We start from the raw sequence: 19604 nt of genomic DNA, 5'->3' as shown, positions 1-19604 counted from the left end.
GAAGGTGGGCTCATCTTGGGCGGATGCCCGAGGGGGTCTCGGCTTTAAAATTTTGCCAAGCAGTTACGTGGTCAGGGGGGAACACGTTTGTAAAATTCTACAAATTTGATACCCTGGCTGAGGAGGACCTGGAGTTCTCTCATTCGGTGCTGCAGAGTCATCCGCACTCTCCCGCCCGTTTGGGAGCTTTGGTATAATCCCCATGGTCCTGACGGAGTCCCCAGCATCCACTAGGACGTTAGAGAAAATAAGATTTTACTTACCGATAAATCTATTTCTCGTAGTCCGTAGTGGATGCTGGGCGCCCATCCCAAGTGCGGATTGTCTGCATTACTTGTACATAGTTATTGTTACAAAAATCGGGTTATTATTGTTGTGAGCCATTTTTTTTTAGAGGCTACTTCATTGTTATCATACTGTTAACTGGGTTCAGATCACAAGTTGTACGGTGTGATTGGTGTGGCTGGTATGAGTCTTACCCGGGATTCAAGATCCTTCCTTATTGTGTACGCTCGTCCGGGCACAGTACCTAACTGAGGCTTGGAGGGGGGTCATAGGGGGAGGAGCCAGTACACACCATGTGATCCTAAAAGCTTGCTTTTGTGCCCTGTCTCCTGCGGAGCCGCTATTCCCCATGGTCCTGACGGAGTCCCCAGCATCCACTACGGACTACGAGAAATAGATTTATCGGTAAGTAAAATCTTATTATAAGATGTATGATATCCTGGTAATTAGCTGTCAGAGTAGTGTACTGTAGTAATGGTGCAGCACTAGTGATGTAATGTTACATGTGTATATAAGATGTATGATATCCCTGGTAATTAGCTGACAGAGTAGTGTACTGTAGTAATGGTGTTGCACTACTGATGTAATGTTACATGTGTATATAAGATGTATGATATCCTGGTAATTAGCTGTCAGAGTAGTGTACTGTAGTAATGGTGCCGCACTAGTGATGTAATGTTACATGTGTATATAAGATGTGTGATATCCTGGTAATTAGCTGTCAGAGTAGTGTACTGTAGTAATGGTATTGCACTAGTGATGTAATGTTACATGTGTATATAAGATGTATGATATCCCTGGTAATTAGCTGTCAGAGTAGTGTACTGTAGTAAAGGTGTGCACTAGTGATGTAATGTTACATGTGTATATAAGATGTATGATATCCCTGGTAATTAGCTGTCAGAGTAGTGTACAGTAGTAATGGTGCCGCACTAGTGATGTAATGTTACATGTGTATATAAGATGTATGATATCCCTGGTAATTAGCTGTCAGAGTAGTGTACTGTAGTAATGGTGTTGCACTAGTGATGTAATGTTACATGTGTATATAAGATGTGTGATATCCCTGGTAATTAGCTGTCAGAGTAGTGTACTGTAGTAATGGTGTTGCACTAGTGATATAATGTTACATGTGTATATAAGATGTATGATATCCCTGGTAATTAGCTGTCAGAGTAGTGTACTGTAGTAATGGTATTGCACTAGTGCTGTAATGTTACATGTGTATATAAGATGAATGATATCGCTGGTAATTACCTGTCAGAGTAGTGTACTGTAGTAATGGTGCCGCACTAGTGCTGTAATGTTACATGTGTATATAAGATGTATGATATCCCTGGTAATTAGCTGTCAGAGTAGTGTACTTTAGTAATGGTGCCGCACTAGTGATGTACTGTTACATGTGTATATAAGATGTGTGATATCCCTGGTAATTAGCTGTCAGAGTAGTGTACTGTAGTAATGGTGCCGCACTAGTGATATAATGTTACATGTGTATATAAGATGTGTGATATCCTGGTAATTAGCTGTCAGAGTAGTGTACTGTAGTAATGGTGCTGCACTAGTGATGTAATGTTACATGTGTATATAAGATGTATGATATCCCTGGTAATTAGCTGTCAGAGTAGTGTACTGTAGTAATGGTGCTGCACTAGTGATGTAATGTTACATGTGTATATAAGATGTATGATATCCCTGGTAATTAGCTGTCAGAGTAGTGTACAGTAGTAATGGTGTTGCACTAGTGATGTAATGTTACATGTGTATATAAGATGTATGATATCCTGGTAATTAGCTGTCAGAGTAGTGTACTGTAGTAATGGTGCTGCACTAGTGCTGTAATGTTACATGTGTATATAAGATGTATGATATCCTGGTAATTAGCTGTCAGAGTAGTGTACTGTAGTAATGGTGCCGCACTAGTGATGTAATGTTACATGTGTATATAAGATGTATGATGTTCCTGGTAATTAGCTGTCAGAGTAGTGTACTGTAGTAATGGTGTTGCACTAGTGATGTAATGTTACATGTGTATATAAGATATATGGTATCTCTGGTAATTAGCTGTCAGAGTAGTGTACTGTAGTAATGGTGCTGCACTGGTGATGTAATGTTACATGTGTATATAAGATGTATGATATCCCTGGTAATTAGCTGTCAGAGTAGTGTACTGTAGTAATGGTATTGCACTAGTGATGTAATGTTACATGTGTATATAAGATGTGTGATATCCCTGGTAATTAGCTGTCAGAGTAGTGTACTGTAGTAATGGTGTTGCACTAGTGATATAATGTTACATGTGTATATAAGATGTATGATATCCCTGGTAATTAGCTGTCAGAGTAGTGTACTGTAGTAATGGTATTGCACTAGTGATATAATGTTACATGTGTATATAAGATGTATGGTATCTCTGGTAACTAGCTGTCAGAGTAGTGTACTGTAGTAATGGTGCTGCACTAGTGATGTAATGTTACATGTGTATATAAGATGTATGATATCCTGGTAATTAGCTGTCAGAGTAGTGTACTGTAGTAATGGTGCCGCACTAGTGATGTAATGTTACATGTGTATATAAGATGTATGATATCCTGGTAATTAGCTGTCAGAGTAGTGTACTGTAGTAATGGTGCCGCACTAGTGATGTAATGTTACATGTGTATATAAGATGTGTGATATCCTGGTAATTAGCTGTCAGAGTAGTGTACTGTAGTAATGGTGCTGCACTAGTGATATAATGTTACATGTGTATATAAGATGTATGGTATCTCTGGTAATTAGCTGTCAGAGTAGTGTACTGTAGTAATGGTGTTGCACTGGTGATGTAATGTTACATGTGTATATAAGATGTGTGATATCCCTGGTAATTAGCTGTCAGAGTAGTGTACTGTAGTAATGGTGTTGCACTGGTGATGTAATGTTACATGTGTATATAAGATGTATGATATCCCTGGTAATAAGCTGTCAGAGTAGTGTACTGTAGTAATGGTATTGCACTAGTGATGTAATGTTACATGTGTATATAAGATGTGTGATATCCCTGGTAATTAGCTGTCAGAGTAGTGTACTGTAGTAATGGTGTTGCACTAGTGATATAATGTTACATGTGTATATAAGATGTATGATATCCCTGGTAATTAGCTGTCAGAGTAGTGTACTGTAGTAATGGTATTGCACTAGTGCTGTAATGTTACATGTGTATATAAGATGTGTGATATCCCTGGTAATTAGCTGTCAGAGTAGTGTACTGTAGTAATGGTGTTGCACTAGTGATGTAATGTTACATGTGTATATAAGATGTATGATATCCTGGTAATTAGCTGTCAGAGTAGTGTACTGTAGTAATGGTGCCGCACTAGTGATGTACTGTTACATGTGTATATAAGATGTGTGATATCCCTGGTAATTAGCTGTCAGAGTAGTGTACTGTAGTAATGGTGCCGCACTAGTGATGTAATGTTACATGTGTATATAAGATGTATGATATCCTGGTAATTAGCTGTCAGAGTAGTGTACTGTAGTAATGGTGCCGCACTAGTGATGTACTGTTACATGTGTATATAAGATGTGTGATATCCTTGGTAATTAGCTGTCAGAGTAGTGTACTGTAGTAATGGTGCCGCACTAGTGATGTAATGTTACATGTGTATATAAGATGTATGATATCCTGGTAATTAGCTGTCAGAGTAGTGTACTGTAGTAATGGTGCCGCACTAGTGATGTAATGTTACATGTGTATATAAGATGTGTGATATCCCTGGTAATTAGCTGTCAGAGTAGTGTACTGTAGTAATGGTGCCGCACTAGTGATGTAATGTTACATGTGTATATAAGATGTATTATATCCTGGTAATTAGCTGTCAGAGTAGTGTACTGTAGTAATGGTGTTGCAGTAGTGATGTAATGTTACATGTGTATATAAGATGTGTGATATCCCTGGTAATTAGCTGTCAGAGTAGTGTACTGTAGTAATGGTGCCGCACTAGTGATGTACTGTTACATGTGTATATAAGATGTATGATATCCTGGTAATTAGCAGTCAGAGTAGTGTACTGTAGTAATGGTGCCGCACTAGTGATGTAATGTTACATGTGTATATAAGATGTATTATATCCTGGTAATTAGCTGTCAGAGTAGTGTACTGTAGTAATGGTGCCGCACTAGTGCTGTAATGTTACATGTGTATATAAGATGTGTGATATCCCTGGTAATTAGCTGTCAGAGTAGTGTACTGTAGTAATGGTGCCGCACTAGTGATGTAATGTTACATGTGTATATAAGATGTATGATATCCCTGGTAATTAGCTGTCAGAGTAGTGTACTGTAGTAATGGTGTTGCACTAGTGATGTAATGTTACATGTGTATATAAGATGTATGATATCCTGGTAATTAGCTGTCAGAGTAGTGTACTGTAGTAATGGTGTTGCACTAGTGATGTAATGTTACATGTGTATATAAGATATATGATATCCTGGTAATTAGCTGTCAGAGTAGTGTACTGTAGTAATGGTGCTGCACTAGTGATGTAATGTTACATGTGTATATAAGATGTATTATATCCCTGGTAATTAGCTGTCAGAGTAGTGCACTGTAGTAATGGTGCCGCACTAGTGATGTAATGTTACATGTGTATATAAGATGTATGATATCCTGGTAATTAGCTGTCAGAGTAGTGTACTGTAGTAATGGTGCCGCACTAGTGATGTAAAGTTACATGTGTATATAAGATGAATGATATCCCTGGTAATTAGCTGTCAGAGTAGTGCACTGTAGTAATGGTGCCGCACTAGTGATGTAATGTTACATGTGTATATAAGATGTATGATATCCTGGTAATTAGCTGTCAGAGTAGTGTACTGTAGTAATGGTGCCGCACTAGTGCTGTAATGTTACATGTGTATATAAGATGTATGATATCCTGGTAATTAGCTGTCAGAGTAGTGTACTGAGGTAATGGTGCTGCACTAGTGATGTAATGTTACATGTGTATATAAGATGAATGATATCCCTGGTAATTAGCTGTCAGAGTAGTGTACTGTAGTAATGGTGCAGCACTAGTGATGTAATGTTACATGTGTATATAAGATGTGTGATATCCTGGTAATTAGCTGTCAGAGTAGTGTACTGTAGTAATGGTGTTGCACTAGTGATGTAATGTTACATGTGTATATAAGATGTATGATATCCTGGTAATTAGCTGTCAGAGTAGTGCACTCTAGTAATGGTGCTGCACTAGTGATGTAATGTTACATGTGTATATAAGATGTATGATATCCTGGTACTTACCTGTCAGAGCAGTGTGCTGTAGTAATGGTGCTGCACTAGTGATGTAATGTTACATGTGTATATAAGATGTATGATATCCTGGTAATTAGCTGTCAGAGTAGTGCACTGTAGTAATGGTGTCGCACTAGTGATGTAATGTTACATGTGTATATAAGATGTATGATATCCTGGTAATTAGCTGTCAGAGTAGTGCACTGTAGTAATGGTGCCGCACTAGTGATGTAATGTTACATGTGAATTTAGGGGGTCATTCAGAGTTGATCGCTCGCTAACGTTTTTCGCAGCGCAGCAAACAGGTTACTACTGCGCATGTGTACGCACCGCAATGCGCAGGCGCGTCGTACAGGTACAAAGCAGATCGTTGCTGTCCGATGGATTTAACGAAGAATCCATTCGCACAGCCGATCGCAAGGAGATTGACAGGAAGAAGGCGTTTGTGGGTGTCAACTGACCATTTTCTGGGAGTGTTTGGAAAAACGGAGGCATGTCCAAGCGTTTGCAGGGCGGGTGTCTGACGTCAATTCCGGGACCGGACAGGCTGAAGTGATCGCAAGGGCTGAGTAAGTCCAGAGCTACTCAGAAACTGCAAAAAACTTTTTCGTCCCGCTCCGCTGCACATGCGTTCGCACACTTGCAAAGCGAAAATACACTCCCCCGTGGGCTGCGACTATGCGTTTGCACGGCTGCTAAAAGTAGCTAGCGAGCGATCAACTCGGAATGACCCCTTAATGACAAAAATCCTTTCACAGCCGGCTGAAAATGTATTCTGCCACAATGTATTTTATAGCATAATGTTTCCTAATAATAATAGTTTTATTGTCCTAGTTTGTGCTTTGTTGCTGAACCTGCCAACCTTTTATCATTATAGATCCAATGTCGGTGAATTTGCTGAATACCAGCAATGTGACTTCCTCTACTGTGTCCCTGATGTGGAGTAGACCCGCTGAGTATAAGTCTACATACACCTACAGAATCCAGACAAACGTCATATCACCAGCTGCAATGATATATAATACAATAGTGACAAATGAATCAGCTACAATAGTGAATCTAACAGCAGGAGTAACGTATACATTCATGGTATATACAAGAGCTGGTGATAATGTCACTGAGTCTGTACCTGTGTCACTAACTACCTGCACAGGTGAGTACAGCAGACAGGAACATGTATACATATCAGTGAGACCTGTATATAATATAATGATATAGACCTACTTGGTAAAATAGTGCTATATTTATATATACAGTCGTAGACAAATTTGTTGGTCCCTTCCATGAAATAGAAGAACCCATATTTTTCACTGAAATAACTAGAAAGTGACAGAAGGATTCGGCATCCTGCACGACTTATGTAGACTTAGCATTTGATTTTTGACTCAATAGAATATTCTAACTAATAAAAAAATGAAAGTGGTATGGACAAAAGTGATGGGACCCGTGACCTAATATATTGTTACACAACCATTAGAGACAATCTCCATTGTGTTTAAAACGTAATATATTCGACAATAAATCCACTACACCCACCAGGCAATACTCAGAACAATTAAAAATGTAAATGAACAAATCACCATATACAGTATATGGTCTAGTATTACATCTCTCAGGTCACAGGGCACACCGCTGATACTCCCACCACTTTAAATGGTAAGTCACCTTCTCCCATCTTGGTGACTGCGGATACGCTGAAAATCAGCTTCAGGAGCAGATAGAGATGCTACCACCTCATCACCAGGCCACGCCCTAACCTGTTTCATCTAGGACTTCATCAGAGGGCTCTGAATCTGTATAGAAAGTGCTATGAAGCAGCAGCTGTGGCTTTTTTCCATGCCAAGTTCTGTTGTGCTTCATATACAGACTCAGTCACACACAACTGACAACTGATGCTGGGACAGTATGACAGTATGAGGCGCAGTGTAATGGCCGTGAGGGAAGCAGTGGTCTACCTGCTCTGGCCTGGCGAGATATTGGAATAAAATAGAGAACATTACACACGTGATGTCATTAGAACCCTCTCCCTCACTGCAAATTGCTGCCAATCACGGGTCTATCAGGAGGAGGTGGAGACAAAATTACATCATTTTATTGGAATTGCGGCATATTGGTGGGGCCTAACAACGTGGTGTCTGCTCTCTGTGCCAGTGTGAATAGAAAAAGTCTATTGGGGGGGTTTCCGGGTACTCAGAAACCCCCTCTTCATGCGCCACTAAGGTGCATACACATATGTGTCCAGGTCTGCCTTGGTCACATTTACATGTACATGTCTACACTGTAACCAGGTTACACTTTCCTGTCCCCATCCCGTTCTGCCATCCTAAGCATACTGTAGGTGACTGTAAGTGTAAGATGCTATAAAATCTTATCAGTAGAGAAATATATATATTCTAAGCAAACAAAAATCATACATCCAGTTCTACATTTACTGTGATCTGAATGCTGAAGGGGAAATTACATGCTCTAGATCTAAGTTACTTATATATTTCTCTAACGTCCTAGTGGATGCTGGGGACTCCGAAAGGACCATGGGGAATAGCGGCTCCGCAGGAGACTGGGCACAAAGTAAAAGCTTTAGGACTAGCTGGTGTGCACTGGCTCCTCCCCCTATGACCCTCCTCCAAGCCTCAGTTAAGATTTTGTGCCCGAACGAGAAGGGTGCAATCTAGGTGGCTCTCCTGAGCTGCTTAGAGTAAAAGTTTAAATAGGTTTTTTTATTTTCAGTGAGACCTGCTGGCAACAGGCTCACTGCATCGAGGGACTAAGGGGAGAAGAAGCGAACTCACCTGCGTGCAGAGTGGGTTGGGCTTCTTAGGCTACTGGACATTAGCTCCAGAGGGACGATCACAGGCCCAGCCATGGATGGGTCCCGGAGCCGCGCCGCCGGCCCCCTTACAGAGCGAGAAGAGTGAAGAGGTCCGGAAAATCGGCGGCAGAAGACGTCCTGTCTTCAATAAGGTAGCGCACAGCACCGCAGCTGTGCGCCATTGCTCTCAGCACACTTCACACTCCGGTCACTGAGGGTGCAGGGCGCTGGGGGGGGAGCCCTGGGACGCAATGAAAATACCTTAAATGGCTAAAAATACATCACATATAGCTCCTGGGCTATATGGATGTATTTAACCCCTGCCAGTTTTCCACAAAAAAGCGGGAGAAAGGCCGCCGAAAAAGGGGCAGAGCCTATCTCCTCAGCACACAAGCGCCATTTTTTCCTCACAGCTCCGTTGGAGGAAGGCTCCCTGACTCTCCCCTGCAGTCCTGCACAACAGAAACAGGGTAAAACAAGAGAGGGGGGGCACTAAATTGGCATATTAATATATACAGCAGCTATATTAGGGAAAAACACTTATATAAGGTTATCCCTGTATATATATAGCGCTCTGGTGTGTGCTGGCAAACTCTCCCTCTGTCTCCCCAAAGGGCTAGTGGGGTCCTGTCCTCTATCAGAGCATTCCCTGTGTGTGTGCTGTATGTCGGTACGCTGTGTCGACATGTATGAGGAGGAAAATGGTGTGGAGGCGGAGCAGTTGCCTGTGTTAGTGATGTCACCCCCTAGGGAGTCGACACCTGACTGGATGGTCTTATGGAAAGAATTACGTGATAGTGTCAGCACTTTACAAAAGACTGTTGACGACATGAGACAGCCGGCAAATCAGTTAATACCTGTACAGGCGTCTCAAACACCGTCAGGGGCTATAAAACGCCCGTTACCTCAGGTCGATACAGACACTGACACGGACACTGACTCCAGTGTCGACGGTGAGGAAACAAACGTATTTTCCAGTAGGGCCACACGTTACATGATCACGGCAATGAAGGAGGTTTTGAACATTTCTGATACTACAAGTACCACAAAAAAGGGTATTATGTGGGGTGTGAAAAAACTACCCGTAGTTTTTCCTGAATCAGATGAATTAAATGAGGTGTGTGATGTAGCGTGGGTTTCCCCCGATAAAAAAATGCTAATTTCTAAAAAATTATTGGCATTATACCCTTTCCCGCCAGAGGTTAGGGCGCGTTGGGAAACACCCCCTAGCGTAGATAAGGCGCTCACACGCTTATCAAAACAAGTGGCGTTACCGTCCCCTGATACGGCCGCCCTCAAGGAACCAGCTGATAGGAAGCTGGAAAATATCCTTAAAAGTATATACACACATACTGGTATTATACTGCGACCAGCAATCGCCTCAGCCTGGATGTGCAGTGCTGGGGTGGCTTGGTCGGATTCCCTGACTGAAAATATTGATACCCTGGACAGGGACAATATATTATTGACTATAGAGCATTTAAAGGATGCATTTCTATATATGCGAGATGCAGAGGGATATTTGCACTCTGGCATCAAGAGTAAGTGCGATGTCCATTTCTGCCAGAAGAGGATTATGGACGCGACAGTGGTCAGGGGATGCGGATTCCAAACGGCATATGGAAGTATTGCCGTATAAAGGGGAGGAGTTATTTGGGGTCGGTCTATCGGACCTGGTGGCCACGGCAACTGCTGGAAAATCCACCTTTTTACCCCAAGTCACCCCGCAGCAGAAAAAGATACCGTCTTTTCAGGCTCAGTCCTTTCGTCCCCATAAGGGCAAGCGGGCAAAAGGCCACTCATATCTGCCCCGGGGCAGAGGAAGGGGAAAAAGACTGCAGCAAACAGCCTCTTCCCACGAACAGAAGCCCTCCCCCGCTTCTGCCAAGTCCTCAGCATGACGCTGGGGCCTTACAAGCGGACTCAGGCACGGTGGGGGCCCGTCTCAAGAATTTCAGCGCGCAGTGGGCACACTCGCAAGTGGACCCCTGGATCCTGCAGGTAGTATCTCAGGGGTACAAATTGGAATTCGAGACGTCTCCCCCTCGCCGGTTTCTGAAGTCTGCTTTACCAACGTCTCCCCCCGACAGGGAGGCGGTATTGGAAGCCATTCACAAGCTGTATTCCCAGCAGGTGATAATCAAGGTACCCCTCCTACAACAGGGAAAGGGGTATTATTCCACGCTGTTTGTGGTACCGAAGCCGGACGGCTCGGTGAGACCCATTTTAAATCTGAAATCCTTGAACACTTACATAAAAAGGTTCAAGTTCAAGATGGAGTCACTCAGAGCAGTGATAGCGAACCTGGAAGAAGGGGACTATATGGTGTCTCTGGACATCAAGGATGCTTACCTCCATGTCCCAATTTGCCCTTCTCACCAAGGGTACCTTAGGTTTGTGGTACAGAACTGTCACTATCAGTTTCAGACGCTGCCGTTTGGATTGTCCACGTCACCCCGGGTCTTTACCAAGGTAATGGCCGAAATGATGATTCTTCTTCGAAGAAAAGGCGTCTTAATTATCCCTTACTTGGACGATCTCCTGATAAGGGCAAGGTCCATAGAACAGTTAGAGGTCGGAGTAGCACTATCTCAAGTAGTACTACGACAGCACGGATGGATTCTAAATATTCCAAAATCACAGCTGATTCCGACGACACGTCTGCTGTTCCTAGGGATGATTCTGGACACACTACATAAAAAGGTGTTTCTCCCGGAGGAGAAAGCCAAGGAGTTATCCGACCTAGTCAGGAACCTCCTAAGACCAGGCCAAGTGTCAGTACATCAATGCACAAGGGTCCTGGGAAAGATGGTGGCTTCTTACGAAGCGATTCCATTCGGCAGATTCCACGCAAGAACTTTTCAGTGGGATCTGCTGGACAAATGGTCCGGATCGCATCTTCAAATGCATCAGCGGATAACCCTGTCTCCAAGGACAAGGGTGTCTCTCCTGTGGTGGTTACAGAGTGCTCATCTCCTAGAGGGCCGCAGATTCGGCATTCAGGATTGGGTCCTGGTGACCACGGATGCCAGCCTGAGAGGCTGGGGAGCAGTCACACAGGGAAGAAATTTCCAGGGCTTGTGGTCAAGCATGGAAACGTCACTTCACATAAATATCCTGGAACTAAGGGCCATTTACAATGCCCTAAGTCAGGCAAGACCTCTGCTTCAGGGTCAGCCGGTGTTGATCCAGTCGGACAACATCACGGCAGTCGCCCACGTAAACAGACAGGGCGGCACAAGAAGCAGGAGGGCAATGATGGAAGTGGCAAGGATTCTTCGCTGGGCGGAGAATCATGTGATAGCACTGTCAGCAGTGTTCATTCCGGGAGTGGACAACTGGGAAGCAGACTTCCTCAGCAGACACGATCTTTACCCGGGGGAGTGGGGACTTCACCCAGAAGTCTTCCACATGATTGTGAACCGTTGGGAAAAACCAAAGGTGGACATGATGGCGTCCCGCCTCAACAAAAAACTGGACAGATATTGCGCTAGGTCAAGGGACCCTCAGGCAATAGCTGTGGACGCTCTGGTAACACCGTGGGTGTACCAGTCAGTGTATGTGTTCCCTCCTCTTCCTCTCATACCAAAAGTACTGAGAATCATAAGAAGGAGAGGAGTAAAGACTATACTCGTGGCTCCGGATTGGCCAAGAAGGACTTGGTACCCGGAAATTCAAGAGATGCTCACGGAAGACCCGTGGCCTCTACCTCTAAGAAAGGACCTGCTCCAGCAGGGACCATGTCTGTTCCAAGACTTACCGCGGCTGCGTTTGACGGCATGGCGGTTGAACGCCGGATCCTGAAGGAAAAAGGCATTCCGGATGAAGTCATCCCTACCCTGATCAAAGCCAGGAAGGATGTAACCATACAACATTATCACCGTATTTGGCGTAAATATGTTGCGTGGTGCGAGGCCAGGAAGGCCCCTACAGAGGAATTTCAACTGGGTCGTTTCCTGCATTTCCTGCAAACAGGACTGTCTATGGGCCTCAAATTAGGGTCCATTAAGGTTCAAATTTCGGCCCTGTCAATATTCTTCCAAAAAGAACTGGCTTCTGTTCCTGAAGTTCAGACGTTTGTCAAGGGAGTACTGCATATACAGCCTCCTTTTGTGCCTCCAGTGGCACCTTGGGATCTCAATGTAGTTTTGGGATTCCTAAAATCACATTGGTTTGAACCACTCACCACTGTGGACTTAAAATATCTCACATGGAAAGTGGTAATGCTGTTAGCCCTGGCTTCAGCCAGGCGTGTCTCAGAATTGGCGGCTTTATCCTATAAAAGCCCTTACCTAATTTTTCATACGGACAGGGCAGAATTGAGGACTCGTCCTCAATTTCTTCCTAAGGTAGTTTCAGCATTTCACTTAAACCAGCCTATTGTGGTGCCTGCGGCTACTAGGGACTTGGAGGATTCCAAGTTGCTGGACGTAGTCAGGGCCCTGAAAATATATGTTTCCAGGACGGCTGGAGTCAGAAAATCTGATTCGCTGTTTATCCTGTATGCACCCAGCAAGCTGGGTGCTCCTGCTTCTAAGCAGACGATTGCTCGTTGGATTTGTAGTACAATTCAGCTTGCACATTCTGTGGCAGGCCTGCCACAGCCAAAATCTGTAAAAGCCCATTCCACACGGAAAGTGGGCTCATCTTGGGCGGCTGCCCGAGGGGTCTCGGCTTTACAACTTTGCCGAGCAGCTACTTGGTCAGGGGCAAACACGTTTGCTAAATTCTACAAATTTGATACCCTGGCTGAGGAGGACCTGGAGTTCTCTCATTCGGTGCTGCAGAGTCATCCGCACTCTCCCGCCCGTTTGGGAGCTTTGGTATAATCCCCATGGTCCTTTCGGAGTCCCCAGCATCCACTAGGACGTTAGAGAAAATAAGAATTTACTTACCGATAATTCTATTTCTCATAGTCCGTAGTGGATGCTGGGCGCCCATCCCAAGTGCGGATTGTCTGCATTACTTGTACATAGTTATTGTTACAAAAATCGGGTTATTGTTGTTGTGAGCCATCTTTTCAGAGGCTCCTTCTGTTATCATGCTGTTAACTGGGTTCAGATCACAAGTTGTACGGTGTGATTGGTGTGGCTGGTATGAGTCTTACCCGGGATTCAAAATCCTTCCTTATTGTGTACGCTCGTCCGGGCACAGTATCCTAACTGAGGCTTGGAGGAGGGTCATAGGGGGAGGAGCCAGTGCACACCAGCTAGTCCTAAAGCTTTTACTTTGTGCCCAGTCTCCTGCGGAGCCGCTATTCCCCATGGTCCTTTCGGAGTCCCCAGCATCCACTACGGACTATGAGAAATAGAATTATCGGTAAGTAAATTCTTATTACAGGTTGAGTATCCCATATCCATATATTCCGAAATACGGAATATTCCGAAATACGGACTTTTTTGAGTGAGAGTGAGATATTGAAACCTTTGTTTTTTGCTGTCTCAATGTACACAAACTTTGTTTAATACACAAAGTTATTAAAAATATTGTATTAAATGACCTTCAGGCTGTGTGTATAAGGTGTATATGAAACATAAATGAATTGTGTGAATGTAGACACACTTTGTTTAATGCACAAAGTTATAAAAAATATTGGCTAAAATGACCTTCAGGCTGTGTGTATAAGGTGTATATGAAACATAAATGCATTCTGTGCTTAGATTTAGGTCCCATTGCCATGATATCTCATTATGGTATGCAATTATTCCAAAATACGGAAAAATCCCATATCCAAAATACCTCTGGTCCCAAGCATTTTGGATAAGGGAGACTCAACCTGTATATATAAAATGCTGGTATCTGAGAGGTGTTACATATATACATACTAAACACAATGCCAGAATGTCTGTGACAATATCTAATATGTGTGTTACATTTCCCTTCAGTTCCCGGACTGGCTGCCAACATCACACTCAGCAATTACATGTCGGTTAATGTTCTCGGAATCTCATGGATAAAACCATCAGTAAACGTGGACTATTATCAAGTCACTCTGACAGGAGACATAAATGTCACAGCACAGACTAATGCTACACAATGGAATATGACAGGGCTATCACCAGGCAGGGTATATACAGTCACTGTACTGACACTTAGCGGTAACTGCAGCCAGACATCCGCTGGAGTGACAGAGGCCACGTGTGAGTATGAGCGGGGTCACGTGACTTATCATGTGATCATACATAGACTCTGCACTTCTTATCCTGTTACTCTCCCTCTAACATGTGTATTCTCATTTACTGTTTATTGTCTCAGTTTTGCATTACTTGTACATAGACTGTATATGTCATCTATTAATTGTATTTCTATGTTATTACACAGATCCAACCCCACCAGGGAACGTAACCTTTACCACAGTTGGAGTAAACTTCATCACACTGTCTTGGGGAGAGCCGGCCAATATGACAGGTGTAATAAAGACATGTAATATAACTTATGGGAATTCTTCATACACTTGGACTGCAGCAAGTAACACATCAAATATCACCCTTCAGAGCCTGATATCTGGGACTAATTACACCATTACTGTGGTAACAGTCGGAGCCCGGGGGTATCAGAGTTTACCTGTTAGCGCATCTGTGTATACTAGTAAGTATTTCTCATATCTTTTAGCTGCAATAGGTCAGTTTCTAAAGATGTATGGTATCTCTGGTAATTAGCTGTCAGAGTAGTGTACTGTAGTAATGGTGCAGCACTAGTGATGTAATGTTACATGTGTATATAAGATGTGTGATATCCCTGGTAATTAGCTGTCACAGTAGTGTACTGTAGTAATGGTGCTGCACTAGTGATGTAATGTTACATGTGTATATAAGATGTGTGATATCCCTGGTAATTAGCTGTCAGAGTAGTGTACTGTAGTAATGGTGCTGCACTAGTGATGTAATGTTACATGTGTATATAAGATGTATAATATCCCTGGTAATTAGCTGTCAGAGTAGTGTACTGTAGTAATGGTGTTGCACTAGTGATGTAATGTTACATGTGTATATAAGATGTACGATATCCCTGGTAATTAGCTGTCAGAGTAGTGTACTGTAGTAATGGTGCCACACTAGTGATGTAATGTTACATGTGTATATAAGATGTATGATATCCCTGGTAATTAGCTGTCAGAGTAGTGTACTGTAGTAATGGTGCCGCACTAGTGCTGTAATGTTACATGTGTATATAAGATGTATGATATCCTGGTAATTAGCTGCCAGAGTAGTGTACTGTAGTAATGGTGCTGCACTAGTGATGTAATGTTACATGTGTATATAAGATGTATGATATCCCTGGTAATTAGCTGTCAGAGTAGTGTACTGTAGTAATGGTGCTGCACTAGTGATGTAATGTTACATGTGTATATAAGATGTATGATATCCCTGGTAATTAGCTGTCAGAGTAGTGTACTGTAGTAATGGTGCTGCACTAGTGATATAAAGTTACACGTGTATATAAGATGTATGATATCCCTGGTAATTAGCTGTCAGAGTAGTGTACTGTAGTAATGGTGCCGCACTAGTGATGTAATGTTACATGTGTATATAAGATGTATGATATCCCTGGTAATTAGCTGTCAGAGTAGTGTACTGTAGTAATAATGCTGCACTAGTGATGTAATGTTACATGTGTATATAAGATGTATGATATCCTGGTAATTAGCTGTCAGAGTAGTGTACTGTAGTAATGGTGCCGCAGTAGTGCTGTAATGTTACATGTGTATATAAGATGTATGATATCCCTGGTAATTAGCTGTCAGAGTAGTGTACTGTAGTAATGGTGCTGCACTAGTGATGTAATGTTACATGTGTATATAAGATGTATGATATCCTGGTAATTAGCTGTCAGAGTAATGTACTGTAGTAATGGTGCCGCACTAGTGATGGAATGTTACATGTGTATATAAGATGTATGATATCCCTGGTAATTAGCTGTCAGAGTAGTGTACTGTAATAATGGTGCTGCACTAGTGATGTAATGTTACATGTGTATATAAGATGTATGATATCCTGGTAATTAGCTGTCAGAGTAGTGTACTGTAGTAATGGTGTTGCACTAGTGATGTAATGTTACATGTGTATATAAGATGTATGATATCCCTGGTAATTAGCTGTCAGAGTAGTGTACTGTAGTAATGGTGCTGCACTAGTGATGTAATGTTACATGTGTATATAAGATGTATGATATCCCTGGTAATTAGCTGTAAGAGTAGTGTACTGTAGTAATGGTGCCGCACTAGTGATGTAATGTTACATGTGTATATAAGATGTGTGATATCCCTGGTAATTAGCTGTCAGAGTAGTGTACTGTAGTAATGGTGCTGCACTAGTGATGTAATGTTACATGTGTATATAAGATGTATGATATCCCTGGTAATTAGCTGTCAGAGTAGTGTACTGTAGTAATGGTGCCACACTAGTGATGTAATGTTACATGTGTATATAAGATGTATGATATCCTGGTAATTAACTGTCAGAGTAGTGTACTGTAGTAATGGTGCTGCACTAGTGATGTAATGTTACATGTGTATATAAGATGTATGATATCCTGGTAATTAGCTGTCAGAGTAGTGTACTGTAGTAATGGTGCCGCACTAGTGATGTAATGTTACATGTGTATATAAGATGTATGATATCCTGGTAATTAGCTGTCAGAGTAGTGTACTGTAGTAATGGTGCCGCACTAGTGATGTAATGTTACATGTGTATATAAGATGTATGATATCCTGGTAATTAGCTGTCAGAGTAGTGTACTGTAGTAATGGTGCCGCACTAGTGATGGAATGTTACATGTGTATATAAGATGTATGATATCCCTGGTAATTAGCTGTCAGAGTAGTGTACTGTAATAATGGTGCTGCACTAGTGATGGAATGTTACATGTGTATATAAGATGTATGATATCCCTGGTAATTAGCTGTCAGAATAGTGTACTGTAGTAATGGTGCCGCACTAGTGATGGAATGTTACATGTGTATATAAGATGTATGATATCCCTGGTAATTAGCTGTCAGAGTAGTGTACTGTAGTAATGGTGTCACACTAGTGATGTAATGTTACATGTGTATATAAGATGTATTATATCCTGGTAATTAGCTGTCAGAGTAGTGTACTGTAATAATGGTGCTGCACTAGTGATGTACTGTTACATGTGTATATAAGATGTATGATATCCTGGTAATTAGCTGTCAGAGTAGTGTACTGTAGTAATAATGCCGCACTAGTGATGTAATGTTACATGTGTATATAAGATGTATTATATCCTGGTAATTAGCTGTCAGAGTAGTGTACTGTAGTAATGGTGCCGCACTAGTGATGTAATGTTACATGTGTATATAAGATGTGTAATATCCCTGGTAATTAGCTGTCAGAGTAGTGTACTGTAGTAATGGTGCTACACTAGTGATGTAATGTTACGTGTGTATATAAGATGTATGATATCCCTGGTAATTAGCTGTCAGAGTAGTGTACTGTAGTAATGGTGCCGCACTAGTGATGTAATGTTACATGTGTATATAAGATGTATTATATCCTGGTAATTAGCTGTCAGAGTAGTGTACTGTAGTAATGGTGCTACACTAGTGATGTAATGTTACATGTGTATATAAGATGTATTATATCCTGGTAATTAGCTGTCAGTAGTGTACTGTAGTAATGGTGCCGCACTAGTGATGTAATGTTACATGTGTATATAAGATGTATTATATCCTGGTAATTAGCTGTCAGAGTAGTGTACTGTAGTAATGGTGCTGCACTAGTGATGTAATGTTACATGTGTATATAAGATGTATTATATCCTGGTAATTAGCTGTCAGAGTAGTGTACTGTAGTAATGGTGCTGCACTAGTGATGTAATGTTACATGTGTATATAAGATGTATTATATCCTGGTAATTAGCTGTCAGAGTAGTGCACTGTAGTAATGGTGCCGCACTAGTGATGTAATGTTACATGTGAATTTTGGGGGTCATTCCGAGTTGATCGCTCGCTACCGTTTTTCGCAGCGCAGCAAACAGGTTACTACTGCGCATGTGTATGCACCGCAATGCGCAGGCGCGTCGTACAGGTACAAAGCAGATCCTTGCTGGGCGACGGATTTAACAAAGAATCCATTCGCACAGCCGATCGCAAGAAGATTGACAGGAAGAAGGCGTTTGTGGGTGTCAACTGACCGTTTTCTGGGAGTGTTTGGAAAAACGGAGGCATGTCCAATCGTTTGCAGGGCGGGTGTCTGACGTCAATTCCGGGACCGGACAGGTTGAAGTGATCGCAAGGGCTGAGTAAGTCCAGAGCTACTCAGAAACTGCAAAAAACTTTTTCGTCCCGCTCCGCTGCACATGCGTTCGCACACTTGCAAAGCGAAAATACACTCCCCCGTGGGCTGCGACTATGCGTTTGCACGGCTGCTAAAAGTAGCTAGCGAGCGATCAACTCGGAATGACCCCTTAATGACAAAAATCCTTTCACAGCCGGCTGAAAATGTATTCTGCCACAATGTATTTTATAGCATAATGTTTCCTAATAATAATAGTTTTATTGTCCTAGTTTGTGCTTTGTTGCTGAACCTGCCAACCTTTTATCATTATAGATCCAATGTCGGTGAATTTGCTGAATACCAGCAATGTGACTTCCTCTACTGTGTCCCTGATGTGGAGTAGACCCGCTGAGTATAAGTATACATACACCTACAGAATCCAGACAAACGTCATATCACCAGCTGCAATGATATATAATACAATAGTGACAAATGAATCAGCTACAATAGTGAATCTAACAGCAGGAGTAACGTATACATTCATGGTATATACAAGAGCTGGTGATAATGTCACTGAGTCTGTACCTGTGTCACTAACTACCTGCACAGGTGAGTACAGCAGACAGGAACATGTATACATATCAGTGAGACCTGTATATAATATAATGATATAGACCTACTTGGTAAAATAGTGCTATATTTCTATATACAGTCGTAGACAAATTTGTTGGTCCCTTCCATGAAATAGAAGAACCCATATTTTTCACTGAAATAACTAGAAAGTGACAGAAGGATTCGGCATCCTGCACGACTTATGTAGACTTAGCATTTGATTTTTGACTCAATAGAATATTCTAACTAATAAAAAAATGAAAGTGGTATGGACAAAAGTGATGGGACCCGTGACCTAATATATTGTTACACAACCATTAGAGACAATCTCCATTGTGTTTAAAACGTAATATATTAGACAATAAACCCACCACACCCACCA

The 19604-nt window shown here is 42.1% G+C and overlaps 1 protein-coding gene across 1 annotated transcript in view; it reads left to right on the top strand.

The window, feature by feature from the left end:
• LOC134968623 (mucin-19-like) overlaps positions 1–19604 on the top strand; it is a 517580-nt gene that overhangs the window by 315878 nt on the left and 182098 nt on the right. Inside the window, exons 43-46 of the mRNA XM_063944156.1 lie at positions 6441–6716; positions 14258–14512; positions 14694–14960; positions 18944–19219. Coding sequence (XP_063800226.1) covers positions 6441–6716; positions 14258–14512; positions 14694–14960; positions 18944–19219 — 1074 coding nt within the window. The remainder of the gene's footprint in view (positions 1–6440; positions 6717–14257; positions 14513–14693; positions 14961–18943; positions 19220–19604) is intronic.

This window comes from Pseudophryne corroboree, chromosome 11 (assembly GCF_028390025.1).
Source record: "Pseudophryne corroboree isolate aPseCor3 chromosome 11, aPseCor3.hap2, whole genome shotgun sequence".
Classification (NCBI taxonomy): Eukaryota; Metazoa; Chordata; class Amphibia; order Anura; family Myobatrachidae; genus Pseudophryne; species Pseudophryne corroboree.
Note: the sequence above shows the minus strand (reverse complement) of the source record. Positions and strands in the feature narration are given on the sequence as shown.